This window comes from Herpailurus yagouaroundi, unplaced genomic scaffold, assembly GCF_014898765.1.
Source record: "Herpailurus yagouaroundi ecotype Mexico unplaced genomic scaffold, PumYag 162, whole genome shotgun sequence".
NCBI classification, from domain to species: domain Eukaryota; kingdom Metazoa; phylum Chordata; class Mammalia; order Carnivora; family Felidae; genus Herpailurus; species Herpailurus yagouaroundi.
This window is the reverse complement of record NW_024412403.1, coordinates 56136498-56155563: the sequence shown is the minus strand read 5'-3', so window position 1 is coordinate 56155563 and position 19066 is coordinate 56136498. Positions and strand designations below refer to the sequence as shown.

Below are 19066 nucleotides of genomic sequence, written 5' to 3'. Positions count from 1 at the left end.
GGGAGGGGCAGAGAGAGAGGGAGACAGAGGATCTGAAACAGGCTCTGCACTGACAGCAGATAGTAGGTAGAACTGAAGAACTAAGAGATCATGACCTGAGCCGAAGTCAGACGCTTAACTGACTGGGCCACCCAGGTGACTCACATGGGAATAATTCTTGAGGAATGCCCACTGGAAAGGGATCTTATCTTAACATTTCCCCAATTTTAATTTGTCAACATTCATATCCCTTTCCCTAGGTTGTCAAGCTAGAGTAAAGGCATAAGGCTTAGAGCCAAATGCTAGTTTTGTCCGAATGCTAGTTTTGTCACTTACTAGTCTTTAAGTTTCTTAACTTCTTGAGGTCACCTTATCTGTAAAATGGGATAAGAATGCTTGACTCTCCAAGGCAACCTGGAGGATTAAATAAGAGAATGTAAAACAGACAGTGCAGTGCCTGTCACCTAGTTTGGGCTCAGTAAGTGGAATGATTTTTTCATCATCATTAAATTGGTGATGGTTGCTCAAATTCTTTGATTTACTCAGAACCCTTTCAACAGAAGCAGCACTGAGTAGATTGGGCCAAAATGGTGGCATTTGGGATCCATTGCTATAGAAGCCATGAAATGTAGTCAACTTGCTCCTTGGCACTTTGATTTACTACATGACTATATTAGTTCCCCTTGGAAGCTGTAACTACATGACTATATTAGTTTCCTTGGATGCTGTAACCAAATTATTACAAACCAGTTGGCTTAAAACAACAGAAGTTTATTATGTCACAGTTCTAGAGACAAGAAGTCCAAAATCAAATCAAACCAGCAGGGTCATACTCCCTTTGGAGTCTCTAGGGGAGAATCATTCCTTACCCCTTCCAGCTTCTAGTGGCTGCTGGCATTCCTTGTGGCCATACCACTCCAGTCTCTGCCTCTGTCTTCACATCACTGTCTCTTCTGTGTGTCCATATCTACTCTCTGCGTGTCTTATAAAGACACCAGCCATTGGATTTAAGGCCCACTCACATATCATCTTGAGATCCCTAACTTAATTATACCTGCAAAGATCCTTTTTCCAAATAAGATCGCATTCACAGGTTGTGGGGATTAGGATCTGAATGTATCTTTTTAGGGGTCACAATTCAACCATTATAGTGACTCAGTGACCCAAATGAACTACTCCCCCTCAGTGCCTTAAAAACCAGGTTCCAGATCTTATTGAAACACAAGCCACCTTCTGGCCTCAAATGCCTTATGGCTGCTCAGCCTGCTGATGGCGTGCTCTCTGTCTTCAAAAGGTGTGTGTGTCAGACATGTTAGTAGTTAGCGCATCTCCCTGGGAAGAGGTAACCCCAGGTCCTGCTGCCACTCTAACCTGATTCTATCTCCTCCTGTTATAGTCCCCTCTCTGTAAGAATCTAAAAGCTCTCCTCCTTTTAGTTCCTTTATGAGTAAATATTTCAGCAAATGTTATCTGGCAGTGAGAGAGCTGACAAACCTGGAAGTATTTCTAACCTGTTTTTTGAAATCTTCTCTGATTTTTTCCTCAGACATATTCAGGTCTCTTCTGTGTGAGCATAAACCCTTACAAGTGGCTTCCAGTGTATCAGAAAGAAGTCATGGCTGCCTACAAAGGGAAGAGGCGATCAGAAGCTCCCCCTCACATCTTCGCTGTTGCCGATAATGCCTTTCAGGACATGCTTCACAGTAAGTGGCTGCCCTACAAAATGAAAGGTAAAAATATCTGATCTACTTTTTCTCCGTGTCACTAAGAGTCACGTAGGCATTGTGAACAGAGCGTGGCCTTTACAGTTACCTAATCACTTGAAGCCTCTGTTTCTTTTGGATAAAACATGGGCAAAATAGAGCCTGCCTCCTGGGGCTCTGGAGACGATTAGCTCACACGTCAAATTAAGTGAGATAATGCATTGAAAGTGCTCATCCCAGTGGCTGGCCCAGAGTAAGCCCCCTGTAGATGGCAGCTTTTATTACATAAAGCTCCTGCTAGACTTTCTGGCACAAAGAAGTTTCTCTGTAGCTATTGTAGCACCATGCTTCTTAAAAGGCTTAAAATGGCAAAAATGTCAACCATTAGTCAGTTATCATTTGTATTTGGAGCAAGAGAATAGGCCTGAGATTTGTATGTTCTTATGACTGGCATATATAGGGGCAAGGGAAAAATCTATTTTACTCTGTACTATTTAAATGGTATTTTTTTTCCAACTGAGAACAAATCCTTTCCCTTGTGTCTGACTTCAAACTGCAACCAAGGAAATTTTGAATAAGTTTGCCAATACGTAGAAGCTCTGGCAAAAGAATGTTCTGACATTTTCTTTTCTTTTGTAGCTCGAGAGAATCAGTCTGTACTTTTGACGTAAGTGTTTGCCTTGCCTCTTCTTTTTGGCCAGCCGTGAGAGTTTCAATGGAAACAGACACCTACCTTTCACTGGGAATAAAACATAAATTCACTGTATTTGAATTGTTTGCTCTTTAGATACAGAATACATTCTAGGCAAGAATAAGATACTCAGGAAATTGTCATAACACTTTAGTCAGTGATTACTCTAAATTTGGTACTAGCTAGACTGCTTCCACCATTTTAGTAGATCTTTTAGAACTCCTAGTGCACAAGCTGATTTTAGTCATCTTCTTGTTGGAGAACTCCCTGTCCATATAATCATTTTCAAAGGTCTTTGGACTGGCTAATTGGACAGAGAGAATGAAAGTCCAATGGGTGTGACCACATAACATATAATCTGCTATTATCTGGGCAGTCAGATTGAGCAGACCAAGGTATATTAAGTAGTAGGAACTAAGAGATGGTGAAACTTGGAGGAAAAATGGAAGGAAAAACACTTCAGTGATACCACATTGTATGTTAATTTTGATGAGAAGAGCATTGATTGGCCAGGTAAACTGTCAGCATGGTGGCTGAGGGGAGAGGCTAAGACCTAAGAGGCAGTGAAATGCTAAAGTTGTTAGTCTTCCTATGCAATAATGTTGCCACCTCATGTGTTGGGCTCTCCATTGGCTCTAGTCATCCTGAGAAGAATAACAGTCTCAGAATCTTGCAGCTAGATGGGTAGTTAGTGTTCAGCCTTTTGCAGAGAAGATAGACTATTTCCTGGAGTTTCATACAGATAAAGGCAGACCTTGATCTTATGATGCTTTGAGTGATGAAGCTATCACCACTGTGTTTTCTTCCCACATTACAAAGTTAACTGGTTATCAAAGGTAAAAGGGAAGTCTAAAACCCAACTGCCAGGTGGAATGATTGGTAGGCCCTCTTCTTAGGGAGGGGGTTGGACCTAGCCATCTGATAGCCTCAATATGTAAAAATCCCTTGAACAGTTGGTAATGAGGAGACCAGTCTTTAATTAATAGAGGTGCTCTTCAGCTCTTTGTTAACAGGACCATGAGGAACAGGCTTCTGGTTTTTATAAAATCTTTAATCTTTCTGTACTGAGTTTTGATTTTTGTTCGTGCTGTTTTTAGAGCCTGAGATAGTCCTTCCCCTTCTCCCAACCAATTAAATATCTACATCTCTTTAAAGTTTTCTCTTAAGTTCCATTTTTTCCATAGAAATTTCCCTTCTTGGGAAAAATTTATTTAACTTTCACTGCATTTGTATTCTGAACCAGTTAACTGTGTCATTGAATTTTCAATCACAGAGGAGAATCTGGTGCTGGAAAGACTGTGAACACCAAACATATTATCCAGTATTTTGCCACCATAGGAACCATGGGTGAATCTAGGGAAAAGCTGGTAAGTGTTCATATATCTTGGCAGGAAAGATGAAGTGGTCCTATCTGCTGATCATGGAAGCTCTGCCTTGATTACTTTTGGGGAGAAAAGAGGAGACAAGAACCACAGAACAATTAGAAAATTTTAGAAAAGTCTTTTTCCCCCATCTTTGCCTCTTGAGAGGATTATTAAGTGCTTCAAACCAATAACTCCCAAATATAAAATTACATAATTTGTTTTAGACTTGCTTCAAGGGTTTAGTCTTTGTTGAGTGAACCCTCTGAGAATTACTTTTAAGATCGAAACCATCTTCCCTAAAGGCTAGGGTCATCAGTGCCTTGAATGGCTACTTTTGATATTTCTGAATTCCTTTAGCTATCATGAAATGTCAAACTCCCACAGATATGCACCAGTAAAAGTCTGCTTCCTTCACCACTATCCCCTGGATCAGATCTCAAATGCCTGGTGGACATACCCTCAACTTTAATCATATTCCAGGTTCTATTTACCTTCCCTCTCTAATTGCTTTTATCTTTGGTGATTTTTAATTTAGCTTATTTTGTTAAGCTCCATTAACATGTTGATGAGTTTCATAATAATTTGAGAGTAACTAGACCATGAGAATCGGTATGCAAAATAAAATTAGATAATTCTGAGTGGGACTCAAAATCAATGAGTTATTGAGCTGTTAGAGCCTCTTATCTTTCTATGTCTGGCATTGTTATTTTGCCTTTTCAATTCAATCCTGGATCCATCCTGCTGTTTTGCAAATAAGAAGTATATCAAAATAACAAACTGGTCCAATTTTCAAACCATAAAAAGTTTCTTTACCAACCCCCACATTTCTGAATTTGATTGATTTCTTTAGGTGTCATTGAACTCTGTTATTCACTAGATATTACTTCATTTTTGTGTGCATTTTAGATTGTTTGGTGTGAGTTTGGTGGAGCCATTGAGCCTTATGATAATATATAACACATTACATAATACATAACACTTCTATGAAAATCTTTGCTTAAATAGCCCCTTACTTATTTAAAGGATAGTAGACCCATAATACTTAGAAGCGACATAGTATTTATAAATTTATAAATGCCTAAATACTATAAACTACATGGTTGGTTACATAGTTAACATACATTGTTCACAGGACCATAAGAAATAGGTTTCTGGTTTTTATAAAATCTTTAATCTTTCTGTACTGAGTTTTGATTTTTGTTCGTGCTGTTATTTCTAGCCTAAGATAGTCCTTCCCCTTCTCCTAACCAATTAAATATCTGTATCTCTTTATGTCACAAGTCACTGCTTGACATGGACTGCTAGATTACTTAGGAATAGTAGCAAGGTAAAAATTAATTTAATAATGCCAAGATTCTGTTCTGTTATCTTAGGATAAATTCCCAGGTGTGAGAATTAGATGGGAAGAGATGGAGGTTAACAATGGGGACAATATAAGGAATGAAACTTGCTTGGAAATAGGATATAGATCTCTATGTTCTTTTCCCACTTAGGCCAACGCCAACCAAAAGAGAAGCATTTCAAATAAATGAGCTCCCACATATATTCACAGAGGCATTGTATATTAAGACATTTTCTCATACATCTATTTTTCTGAGTTCCCATCCCAAAGTAACATTGTATTACCAAATCTGGAAATGGTTTTTAGCTACTGGTTATCAAAACGAGAATTGGGTCTGACCTAGGAATGGAGGGTTTATCACATTAAAGAATTTTGCTGAAAATTTTATCTGTTTTATTTCTCATACCTGCATCTCAGGGGACTTTAGAAGATCAAATCCGTGAAGTGAATCCTATCTTGGAAGCATTTGGAAACGCCAAAACCCTTAGAAATGACAACTCCTCTCGTTTTGTAAGTAGCATGATTAAGCATCATATCAGAGTCTTTAATTTTGAAACAAATGATAAAATTCATGTCTTAGCACATAGGTGTAAAAAAATTTCTGGAACACCAAAGAGGTCTTTGATTAAAGTTTATAATATTGTTAAAGTCTTCGAAAAAGAAAGAGATCAGTTTCATCATTAAGAAATTGAAACTACATACAAATGTGCAACCTGAGGAGCTTCTATTTGGTCAGTTTCAGGAAGAAAATATTTAATAATTTCAAATTCCTTTCCACTCCCAGTAGGGAAGCTTACCCAGCAAATTCCAATGACGCTTTATATTTTATTACATTTTACAGATTTGAAAGTACTTTCTCTTTCATAATTTCCTATACTCCTTATAACAAATCGATTTAGTAAGCACTTCCTAATTCACTTAGTATAATTATTGTTTCTACTCTTGCCTATGGCTCCCCTACCTCTGTATATTTTCCGTGGGGAATTTTTTTGTTGGGAGACAACATTTTTTAAAATAGCTTTTGATAGCTTGCAGCCCCAGGATAGAGAAAGAATTTGGATTTCCAACCCTAGTTTCACAAATCCATTTTATGCCAAAAATGAGTGGCAGGGAGCCACTCTATAATTTACAAGGAAATTTGCAGAAGGCTTCCTGTTTGAATCTTTGGGCACAATTACATAACACCTCATGCTGATTTGGCTAGTTTCCATCCAGGGCCTTAGCACTGCCCTGCCTGTGCTTACATCTGCTTGTAATGTCTGGCTGCATAGCAGGTGCTAATATCGGTCCATAAAACAACTGCTAGATTTGGGATTGATTAGAATGTGAAAGCGTTTTCTGCTGAAATGTGAAAAAAAGCTGGAAAAGAAGAGGGGAAAAGGAAGGAACAGAGGGAAACAGAGGGAAAGGAAAAGAAGATAAAAGAACATAAGACAGGAAAAAGTAAAAGAAAAGGAAGAAAGGAAAAAACAACAAGTAGAAATAAGGATAAATGAGAAGGAAAGAAAGCAATTGAAAAAGAACAAGAGGGGTGCCTGGGTGGTTCACTTGGTTAAGCATCTGACTCTTGATTTTGGCTCAGGTCATGATCTCACTGTTGTGAGATCAAGCCCTGAGTCAGGCTCTGCACTGATAGGGTGGAGCTGGCTTGGGATGCTCTCTCTCTCTTCTCTGTCTCTCTCTCCCTCTCTCCCCATGCTGGTGCTTGCTCTCTCTATCTCTCAAAATAAATAAACATTTAAGGAAAAAAACAAGAAAGAAAAGGAACAAGAGTGAGGAAAAAAGTTGGAAGGATAGAAGAAAAAATAGAGAAGCAAAATCTACAAAGATGGATGAATGGAAGGTAGAAGGAAAGGAAGGGAGAAGGAAAAAGGAAAGAGAAAAAGGGGTCCAAAAATCAAGAAACTTAGGTTAAATGATTTCAATTAGTACTGTGTATATATGTATGTATACATAAATGTATGTGTATAAATCCACATATATGTGTATACTTGTGTGTGTGTGTGTGTGTGTGTGTATGTGTGTGTGTGGTTCCCATTGCCCGACATTTGTTAACTTAGTGGCTCAATCCCAGTGCTTGTAGCCACTCTCCTTCCCTTGCCCAGCTGCTATCCTGCTCTGACTCCCTCTTCAAATGGATGACCTCCACCAGCTGGCCTTCTGCCCGGCACTATCATCCCCATCCTGCAAGATCTAGCTGCCACTGATGCCTCACCTTATTTTTTTTATTATTATTTTTAATGTTTATTTATTTGGGGGAGATAGAGACAGAGCACGAATGGGAGAGGGGCAAAGAGAGAGGGAGACACAGAATCTGAAGCAGGCTCCAGGCTCTGGGCTCCACAGAGCCCGACGCAGACTCCAACCCATGAGCAGTGAGATCATGACCTGAGCCGAAGTAGGATACTTAACTGACTGAGCCACCCAGGCATCCCCCACTGAGTGTCTCCTTAGCTGCTTGTGGCTTCTGACATCGGATCTGTCACCTCTGGGCAGCCTTTCTGTCCCATTGGATCCTGTCCTATGGCTTTTCATGAGAAGAAAGGAAGGAGCCCCAACTGTTATTTATGCCAAAGTAGTATTTTTAAAACATAAATGTGATCACATCATTTTTCTGCTTAAAATCTCCCAGTATCTTCTGAGCACACATAAAATTAAATCTTACTCCTTCCTCTGGCCCACATGGCTTACTGATATGGTGCCTGGTGACTGTCTACCTCTCAGACTCCTTTTACTCACTGAACTCCTGCACAACTGACTTTTCTTCTTGATTCAAGACTCACCAAATGTTCCTGTGTTAATGTCATTGCATTAGCTGCTTACACTTAGAATCTAGAAGAGTAAGGACCACACCTATTTTTCTAACATGGTATGTCCATGGCCTAGCAGGTCTCCTGGGTCATAGTAGGTGCTCAACAAATGTTTGCTGAATAAATGAAAGGGTTCGCTGCATGGAGAATAGTTTTCTCATTTTCAGATAAGAACACTGAGGCCCAGAGATGATTCAAGAACACCCACAAAAATACACAGCTAGAAGTCAGCAGATCTGAGACTAGAATCCAGGACCACTGCCAATCCTGGTGTCATTCTGGCTTGCTCCTAGCATTAACTGGTGTCATCTCAGACCCATGTTGCATTTTTCTTTTAACTTTGGGGAAGTAGTTAGTTTGAGAGGAATGTGTGTAATAAAGCCATTGCAACTGTTCAGAATGTTTCAGTAGGAGACCGTGTTTTGTGTCCACCCAGGGCAAATTCATCAGGATGCACTTTTGTGCCACAGGCAAACTGTCATCTGCAGACATCGATATTTGTGAGTAGCCACTATACTATTTGATTACTTTTCTTCTAAGTTTTGCAAGAACACCTAAGTATGAATCTTTATCCTTTTCTCATCCTGCAGATTTGTTTGAAAAATCCCGAGTGGTTTTCCAGCAGCCTGGAGAGAGAAACTACCACATATTCTATCAAATTCTGTCTGGAAAAAAAGAACTTCATGGTGAGTGCATTATTCTGGAGCTTAGGGACATACTAAAACAAAAGACAGAAGTCAGATTACAGACCTGGGAAAGGATTGCTTAATAAGTCTCTTAGCCTCTTTAGAACTCAGTTTATTCATCCTATAAGGTAAATAATTATTAAGCCAATCATAAAACCAATGTTCTATACTTTTATATGGCTAGAGAGTAAATGTTAGTCCTTTCCCCCACCTATTTAGTAGTGTTTAGAAGTGGGTAGGATGCCCAGCAGGCATAAATGAATGTGTGCGTGTGTGTGTGTGTGTGTGTGTGTGTGTGTGTGTGTACACACATGTGCATGAGAGAGAGAGAGAGAGAGAGAGAGAGAGAGATGTGTGTAGAAATATTAAATAATTTAAGGCTTTCAATGATTAGAAGATTAGAACCACATGAGTAGTATAGACAGGAGGCCAGAAGTGGGAGTCACCACTATGGTGCATAGTGGACAATGGGAGTTTTATAAAGAAGGGAGGCTTGGGGTTGGGATATAAAGGATGGGAAGGGGATTTAACCAGAGCGAGTGGAGGATATTTCCTATGGGAGGAACAGTGGGTACAGTGACAGGAAAGGGTAGGGCAAGATCATGCAGCAGAGAGACCCAGTTGACTGAAGGAAAGGATCTGATATAGGAATAGTGGAGATTTTATTCTGGTGGTTTCTGAACTCAAGGAGTTGGGAGGGCATGTGTATGTGCATGCATCTACATGTGTGTTATAGGGGGAGGGTAATAGGAGGTCATGATTTGTTGAAGGCAAGGACAATGAAGCTGGTGTGGTGGGGAAGAGGGATGGAAGGTGGAGATCCTAGACGGAAGTGACTATAGCAGCCCTGCTGTGAGATGACAAGGTATTGTTGAAGGCAGTGTCAGTGGGAATGGGAGAAAAGGAAGTGGATTCATAGAGGAATAGACAGGTCTTAGCAATGACTATAGGAATGAGGGAAAGTGAGGAGTCAAAAATCCTCCCAAGTTTTATAATTTGACAAGGATAAAGGTAGTGCCATGAACAGAAATGAAGAAGTAACTTGTGTGGTAAGAGAATGAACTAAATGTATTCATTCAACAAATACTTATTGTAGGATTGCTGTGTGTGCACCAGGCACTGTTGCTTAAGCATGGGTGTTGGAGAAGATATAAGACAGGTCTCTGTCCTTGTGAGCTTACATTCTAGTATGGAAGACAAGTAATAAGAAAGTAAACAAAGAAATATATAATTTTAGAGAATGGCAGGCCTACAAAAAACATAGGGTGAGGGGACAGAGTGAATTTGGGCTTGGTGGGGGTATGTGGTTATATTTTAGATAGAATGGTCAGGCAAGATCTCTCTGAGAAGGCAATATTTTCACGGACCATAGTATGAATAAGCAAGCAAGTAGGCTGGATGTCCAGGAATAAAGTTCCAGGAAGAGGGAACAGTAAATGCAAAGACGCTGAAGCAGGAATGCATTTGGTTTACTCTTGAAATAGCAAAATGTCCATTGCAGGTGGTGGAGAGAAGGTAACGAAGGGGGAGATGGGCAGGGCCAGATCAAGCGGCATCTTACAGGCTTTGGCAGAGTTTATAGTGAATTTTAGGTGCTATGGGAAGTCATTGGATGGGGAGAATGACAAATTGATTGGATTGCAAAGGTCTTGCATATGAGGTAAACCACTGAGGACAATGATGCTCCCACAGGAATGGATGTGGGATGAGATAGAAGATCCAGGTGAGCAAATTAATGGAGAACAATCCCCCCAGCCTGTTATCCTAGATTAAGTATACTAATCATACACTTGGCTGTGTTTTGACCACATGGCCTTCAACTTCAAAGAGCTCTTACTGAATGGGGAAATATCTGCAAACTGGAAAATTTGCCACAGGCGCAATTGGTGATATGAAAGCAGCAACTATTCTTCTCACTTTCCCTCCACCTAAACTTGAACAGATTTTTTTTTTTAATCTCCCTTTGATTAGCCCTGCCAAATCTAACATTCTTGGCACAAATTTCTATGCTGTACAGGGTATGTGACACAGAGGGTCCAATGTAGGTACCAGCAGTGACTGCAAGGCTTGGGGGAGCTGTTTACTAATAGAACCATCTGAGGGCTCTGGGCTGCTACGGGAAAACCATGCTTATTTTGAATTCATTGATCTTGTGGAGCCTTTGGGGGCTGCAGAGATTGATTACTGTACAAAGGCTGACATCTGGTGGTCCAAATTGGATATTGTCAGTCCACTTGTTCTCACCACTGGTCATTCTTTGGGACATTTTAAAATTTGAACTCTTTTTATTCATGTTTGCCAAAGGAGATCTTCAGAAAGATCTCCCGAGAATTGATACAGGAGAACACATCTTAGCAACATAAGGATAATGTCCAAATTTCCTAAAATAGAAGTATTTGTCAGTACTACAAAAGAACTGGGTATGGAAAATCAGTCAAGAGGCTGGCCACCCACTGAAGAAGCCTAGGAAATGGGGTGATGTGTTACCCCAAAGTCAGGCCCCAATTAGTCTCTACATGGTCTGGAACATGCCTTTACTCCCTTTCAGTTTAGGTTGACCCTTGTTCAAGCCATGGCTAAAACTCACTTTCTTACTCCCTTTAGACACGGCCCCTTGAAATTCCTTAATTCTTAACACCAACTGTATAGATTGGTGCTGCATATACCTTCCTATTTTTTCTTCTCTCCTTTACTATTTTTTTCTATTCATTTATCGTACCCATTCTTGGTATTCAACTACTGTAGAAACTCTAGGGTGAAAGGTCAGAAACATGACCTTGTCTCTTGGAATCCCTAACATTTTGCTTACTGCTCTAAGTGCTCACTTTAGTATGTGGCAGTAAGGCAATGTGGAAGTTGCCAAGAGGTGCGCCTGATCCGTCTACTAGTGGCCTGAATGCATCTGGGGGAAGAAAGTGTCAGCATCTGGACCTCCTAGTCTGGAGCACATTAAGTTGTACTCCTTTTACCCATTATGTCTCTCTTGAACTAGTCTCATATCTTTACTCCCTTTTCTCCCCACTGGTTGTTAGGAGGAACAAGATGTGTGTGTGGTGGTGGTGCCTGGCCTAACTCTAGAGAATGTTATTCAAGCTGTAGACTATGCGAATGATTCTTTCTGGAGCTGGGCAGTGTACGACCTCTTCAGAGGTACATGGCAGTGTGAGAAATTGGTAACGATGACTTATGTGGCATAGAGGGACTAGCTACAGAACTTTGCGATTTTAAGGTGTTTTTGTTTTTTGTTTTTGTTTTTTTGTCCAATGGTTAGTTTTGCTCCTTTTCATAGTGAACTCAGCTAAATCTTGGAGAACATGCAGCCATGCAAAAAGTGAAATTTGATGTCAAGATGACATGGAAAACAGCCTTGAATGATAAGATACTCACTCTTAAAGGGCTCTCTGAATCCGCTATTGAAGAGAGATCTAGAAATGACACTGGCACATTTTGTGGTTGTGAAGCAGTTGACTTTTAGCATCCTCTCGTGCCCCCTGTCTGTGCTCTCTCCAGCCCTCCTGAAAATCTCCTCCATTCTCCACATGCCCACAGCCTGGTCAACAATCTTGTGTGGGGGCCTTTAGTGGCCTAGATAGTCTTCCTCGCCCTAATAAGTGCCTCACAAAAATGTATTCACTGTTTGCTTTTTTTCCATTCTCTCTTGGCCATTTCTCTTGGTAGAAATGAAATTAATTAAATAAAGGAATCTCTGTTAACATGATATTCCAAGGTAACTTCAAGCCTCACCCCAATTAAAATTAATTGCTCCTTGAAAACAAATTTTGATAAGGCCCAGGGGGGAAGATGTTTTGAGCTAAAGGCCTTTCGGAGTTCCTCAAACACTCACGCATTTAATTTGTACATTTTTTAGAGCCACCACTTCATTGTGACTATATCTGCTCCAGATGATTAGGCCAATGCATCAGCCATATTTCTGGTTAGTGAGATAAAACAAAAGCCCATTAAGTATCCTTTATAACTTCCAGAAGTGTATCTGGAAGCAAGACCCTCCTTCTGTCTATGCAAAGGAGGAAAGGAATTATGATTATAGTTACAAACACAGGTTCGAGTAGGTAGGTGGCTTAGTCTAACAGAAATACTAGAGACTAGGGGCACTTGGGTGGCTCAGTTTGTTGAGCATCCGACTCTTGATTTCAGCTCAGGTCATAATCCCAGGGTCGTGGGATAGAGACCCACATCAGGCTCTGTGCTGAGCAGGGAGCATGCTTAGGATTCTCTGTCTTCCTCCCTCTCTGCCCCTCCCCCAGCTCTCTCTCTTTCTCTCAAATAAAATTTAAAAAAATACTAAAGACTGTGTTTTAAATTCAATATACTATTAATTGTGTCCTGGGCAAGTCATGGGGCTTTCCAGGTTTCTATTTTCCTATATTCAACATAGAGAAAATAACGTCAAATATAGCACCTTTGGTCATCACAACCAAAATGAAAATGATCAAAAATGACCTAATAAGTATTAGTGTAGGGGCGCCTGGGTGGCTCAGTCGGCTGAACGTCTGACTTCGGCTCAGGTCATGATCTCACAGTTCCTGAGTTCGAGCCCCACGTCGGGCTCTGTGCTGATAGCTCAGAGCCTGGAGCATGCTTCGCATTCTGTGTCTCCCTCTCTCTTCTGCCCCTAACCTACTCACATTCTGTCTCTGTCTCTCTCAAAAATAAATAAACATTAAAAAAATTTAATCAGTATGAGTGTAAAATGAAAAGTATATGAATTGTTACAATTCAGAATGGTCTAAAAGGTAATTCTTGGCAAAACAATTTTAGAAGATAGGTTCTTTTTGCTTTTTGTTTTGTTTTTTTTGGTGTAAATTGAAACATCCAACTGAAACATCCCCCACCCTAAAAAGTGGGTGTGTGATAGCACTGGTTAGGTGTGTGATTCCTGTAGCCTCCTACAGGGAAAGGACCATGTTATTTTTGTATCCTTACCTCCTCCCATATCACACACCAATTCTAGAGAAAGAAGATTAAGTAGATACTTTGATTGGAAAGACATGGAAATGATGTCTGTATTTGGCTGTAAAGGAGGTGAAAGGACAAGATTTTAAGGCCCCTTGGTGTCTGGCCTGGCTATGGCCTTGCATTCACCAGCATAAGGAACCACAGAAGAGGCATAGCTTCAGGGCAGACATGGTAAATACCCTGGATTCGGTTTTCATAGTGTTGGGTTTGAGCTACTTATGGCCATCTGCACTGAAATGTCTAGTAGGAAGTTGGAATTCTAGGTCTGGAACTCAGAAAACATAGGTTCGAGTCATCACTAAAACCACAAATGAGCCTTTCAAGAAGAATATATAGAGATTTTTTGACCTTTAGAGTTATGACAATATTTGACACCACTGATTACCCATTCCTCCTTGAAAATCTCTCCTCTTGGCTTCTAGTACACCACTCTCCCTTGTTCCTCTCCTAAATCTCTGGGTATTTCTTTGTGGGTCTCTCTTTTTCATCTGGCCTGTGACTTTCGAGTGCCCTGGGGCTCAGTTCTTACATCTATCTTGTGGTGACCTCCTGTAGACTGTTTTTTGTTTCTTTCAAGATTTTATTTAAATTCAAGTTAGTTAACATACAGTATAGTATTGAGTTCAGGGGTAGGACCCAGTGATCCATCACTTATATATGAAACCTAGTTCTCATCCCAACAAGTGCCCTTCTTAATGCCCCTCATTCATTTAACCCATTCCCCTACCCTTCTCCCCTCCAGCAACGCTCAGTTTGTTCTCTATAGTTAAGAGTCTCTTATGGTTTGCCTCCCTCTCTGTTTTTATTTCATTTTTTATTTCCCTTCCCCTACATTCATCTGTTTTGCTTCTTAAATTCCACAAATGAGTGAAATCATATGGTATTTGTCTTTCTGATTGATTTATTTCATTTAGCATAATACACTAGTTCCATCCACACCATTGCAAATGGCAAGATTTCGTTCTTTTTGATGGCTGAGTAATAGTTCATTGCGTGTGTGTGTGTGTGTGTGTGTGTGTGTGTGTGTGTGTGTTAGTGTATCAACAGTTGATGGACATTTGGGCTCTTTCTATAATTTGGCTATTGTTGATAGTGTTTCTATAAACATTGGGGTGCATGTGACCCTTCAAATCAGTATTTTTGTATCCTTTGGATAAATACCTACTAGTGTAAGGTTTGAGGAACCTCCATTCTGTTTTCCATAATGGCTGCACAATAAGCTGACAGTTATAAAGATCGTTTCTATTGGATGATTTCCACAGTTTGGAGTTCAGACTTATCTCCACTACTTTAGACTCCTCGCTAACTGACCCTTATTTCTCTACTTGGTTTGGAGAAGGACCACATTATATGACTGACATATAATGAAATTTACTTGTGATTTTTTTTTTCTATTGTACCACTAGTTTTTGAGGATTTTTCACAGTGTAAAATGACAGAATCATAGATTGCTGTGGTTTAGGCTGTGTATATAGTAAAAACTATGGGTTTTAGATGTTTGAGGGAAATTCCTATGGAAAAAAGAAAGACATGTAGAAGAACCCATAACAAGGTTAATGGGCATGCCTCAGGGTTTTTGAGATTTCAGTGTGTACATTTCCGTTTAGCTTACACAAGTATAAAGCACTTTAAGTGAAAAAATATTTTCTGGAAATTTATAAGATGAAATTACATGGTATCTACTCTTTTATTGTCTGGCTTCTTTCACTCTGTGTAATTATTTTGAGAATCTTCCATGCTATAGCATGTATTCATAGTTCATGGATAGGCATCTCAAATTTAATGTGCCTGAGACCTGTTCCTGAACCACCCTCCCACACCTGCTGCTACCACAGTGTTTCCCAGGGCTATTGAAGGCAGCTCCACCCTTCCGCTTGACTCACCACAAACCCTTGGAATTACCTTTGATTATCTGTTTCTCCCACCTTATTCTCACTTGTTCCATCTACTTTCAAAAGCCTTCTTACCATCTTTGTTGGTACTGCCCTGATCAAATACCATCACCTCTCTCCTGGATTAGTTAACCATCTCCTGCCTGGTATTCCTGCTTCCACCCTTGCTTCCTCTGTCTTCAACCCAACAGCCATGGTAAATATAATAGTAATAATAATAATAATAATAATAATAATAATAATAATAATAAATAAGATGATATTACTCCTCTGCTCAAAAAGCTTCAATGGTTTCCTGTCTCATACCGAGCATAAATGCCCAAATCCTCACTCTGGCCTGTAAGCAGCTATCATCTGTCCTCTTGATGCCTCTCGGACCTCAAACCTACTATTTCCCACTTCCTTCATTTGCCCGTTCCTGACCCACCTTAGCCACTCAAAACGACAGGCAAACTTCCCCCTCAGGGCCTTTGCATTTGCTCTTCTCTATCTAGAACATTCTCCCTCATTTATCTCCACAGTTCTCTCCCTCAACTCTTGCAGGTCTTTACTGAAATGTCACCTTATAGAGGCCTTCCCTCATCACTTTCTTGGAAATTGTAACTCTGTATCACCAATACTTTTTTTGTTTTTAAGATTTTATTTTTAAGTACTCTCTACACCCAACGTGGGGCTTAAACTTATAACCCGGAGAGCAAAAGTTGCATGCTCCACCTGACTGAGCCAGCCAAGTGCCTCCATATTGCCAATACTTTTTATTCCCTTTCCCTGCTATTTTTCTCCATGGCACTTATCACCATCTTACATCCCATATGTTTTCATGCATTTTACTTATTCTTAACATTTCTGTCTCTTGTCTCCTCCTATTAGGATATAAACTTCATCAGGGCAGGATTTTTTTTTTTTTTTCTTGTCACTGATGTATCTCTAAAACTTACAATGCCTGGCACATAGTTTGAACTCAGCAAATATTTGTTGATATAAAGTGAGGCATGAGAAAGAATATAAAGAGATTCTTGGGAAGTATTAACATTTAAAGGATCTTTGAATCATTCAAGTAAGAATTTAAGGATTATATTTCTATTAAAAATACATTAAATACTATAAATACAGTACTTGCCTTCGGCATGATTTCCTTTGGGCTGGTTCAATTTCTTTTTACTTTTTAACTTTTATAAAATAGCTTCTTTGAAGCATTATCGACATAAATGTAAGTGTTGACATATGTATATATGCGTGCGACCATAACCGTAATCCAGATAATTCATGTATCCATTCAAAAGTTTTCTCATGATCTTTTATAATCCCCCCCAACCTGTTCTCACTCCTCTGAGTTTCTCCCTTCCCACCCAGTCCCTTGGCAACTACTAATATGCTTTCTGTCACTATAGATTAGATTACATTTTCTTGAATTTTATAATTTGGAATCACACAGTATATACTCTTTTGCTGTCTGGCTTTCACTCAGCATAATTATTTGGAGATTCTTCCATGCCATAGCATACATAGTTCATAGTTCATTCCTTTGTTTGCTGAGTAATAATCTGTTGTATGGATATCCAACAGTCTGTTAACTCTTGATGGACAGTTGGGTTGTTTCCAAATAAAGCTGCCCTGAACATTCGCAAAGTGCAATTTGTTTCTGAGATTTGGGGTGCAGGATAGCAGCTTCACTTTGCTGAGTGACAAATACGAAAATCAGATCAGCTCAAAGAAACTTCGTTGGAAGCAAATGTTAGGCATTAAGCAGTGAATGTGATTTGGCCAAGTCAGTCGCTGATGTGCTGCTGACAGCCTGCCTTGGTTTCTGCCTGCATTATGTTTCCTAAGTGAATCATGTCAGGAGTCTTAGACATATCAGAGGTGTAGTGCTGAACACAGAGGCTGATTTATGGATCCCTTGAAAGACAGACTCAGTCTCCCAATAGGAAAGACATCATATGACAGGATTACATTGCTAATATTTCCTGGGTGCTAACCCCAGGGTCTGCCTGTTTCCCAGCCTTTGAAATTCAGGCCTCTTACACTTATAATTTTACAAAACATTTCTTTGGCCTCAGCCCTCAACCATGTATCTAGGCCAAATTTCTGTTTTCAAAGTTTTGCCAACCCACATTATCTGGGTTTTTTGTTGTTTGTTTGTTTTGTTTTTGTTTTTGTTTTCACACCAATTCAAGCTGCTGCAATTGAATCTGCTTTTGGATTTGGTCTGCCTGGTCTTCCCTTGGGAGGCATTAACACATGACTGACAAGTTAATAGAGGGCAAAATTTGATTGCAGAGGTTTGGCTGAAGAATATGGATTTTATTTTGGCTTGTTTACAAGTGTGCTATCAGCTGTAAGAATGAACTGTGAATATAGGTCAATTGTTTTCTAAAGCCTTGTGTATTTCTCTGACTGTTTAACTGATGGTTTTCCCACTGCAGACATGCTCCTGGTGTCTGGAAATCCCTCTGACTTTCCCTTTTGCTCTCATGGAGTAGTTGCTATGGACAGCTGGGATGATGCTGAAGAATTGCTGGCCACAGATGTAAGGCTTGTTAGTTACCAAAGTCTGGTAATAACAATGAGAAATGAAAGCATTTCAGATCTTCCTTCTGAAGGGTCCAGGAGAAGTGACTTTCCTTCCTCTGGGGGTGGAGGGTGAAAGGAGCCCCTTTAGATCTGTGGCTGTTCAAAGTCTACTAACTGTAAAAGTGCACATTGGTCAGTATGGTAACTTTGGAACATGTGGCAACATGGGTAGATGTTTCAACTCAGTGACACCCACTGTTTTTATTTGGTATATCTTTATAGTCTTTGTTCTTTTTTTTTTTTTTTTTTTTTTTTCTATTTGGGGTTGCTACTATGTAGCTGGTTTGGGAAGATTTTTTTTTTTTAAATAAAAGATCATAATCACACTGTATATACTACTTGGTATACAGAGTTTGCTTTTTTGATTAATCTTATAAACATTTTCAGTGTTATTACGAACTCTTCATAAACATTTAAATGAATATTTAATATTTTATCATACATTTGTCCTGTACTGTGTTTAGCTATTCTCCTATCATGAGACTCAAAGTTTTTTTGATTTGTTTTCTACTGTGGTAAATGTTTATAGGCAAATGCTTTTTCTGTATATTAGATTCACCTTATGCTAGATTCCCAAAAGTAAACTTACTAGGTAAGGATTATGAATTCTTTATAGTCTCTTGATACATATTCTAAATTAACTACTAGAAAGATTGTACCGATTTCTACCCTATTGGAGTGTGTGAGAACACACATCTTACCACGTGCAGTGGCTTCTTAAGATTTAGGTCTTCAGTGACATGGCTTTTTCTTTTCTGAAACACTTCCTTTTGCCAGTCTTTGAATAAAGTATGTGCGGGGGAAATGTATAGGAGTCCCCCAAATAAGCAACCCACCAGATATAGTGTTACTTTCTGCCATTACAATAGAAACAAAACCATTTACCTTATATACCCAGTTAATGATCAATGGCTAGAAGGGAGAAGAGAGGAGCAGGGCATCCAAGGAAAGTTCTAAAACTATTGGAAATTAAATAAGCCTTCCTAATTCTCTTTTAAAGGGATAAGCGGACTGCGGGTGACCAAGTGCCAACAGGCCCGATTTGCAT

The 19066-nt window shown here is 39.6% G+C and overlaps 1 protein-coding gene across 1 annotated transcript in view; it reads left to right on the top strand.

Moving 5' to 3' along the window:
• The window catches only part of MYH15 (myosin heavy chain 15), a 152079-nt gene that overhangs the window by 8413 nt on the left and 124600 nt on the right, over positions 1-19066 (top strand). Inside the window, exons 4-10 of the mRNA XM_040484426.1 lie at positions 1526-1682; positions 2322-2349; positions 3647-3740; positions 5497-5589; positions 8326-8389; positions 8480-8575; positions 17871-17974. Of these exons, the coding sequence (XP_040340360.1) occupies positions 1526-1682; positions 2322-2349; positions 3647-3740; positions 5497-5589; positions 8326-8389; positions 8480-8575; positions 17871-17974 (636 nt within the window). The remainder of the gene's footprint in view (positions 1-1525; positions 1683-2321; positions 2350-3646; positions 3741-5496; positions 5590-8325; positions 8390-8479; positions 8576-17870; positions 17975-19066) is intronic.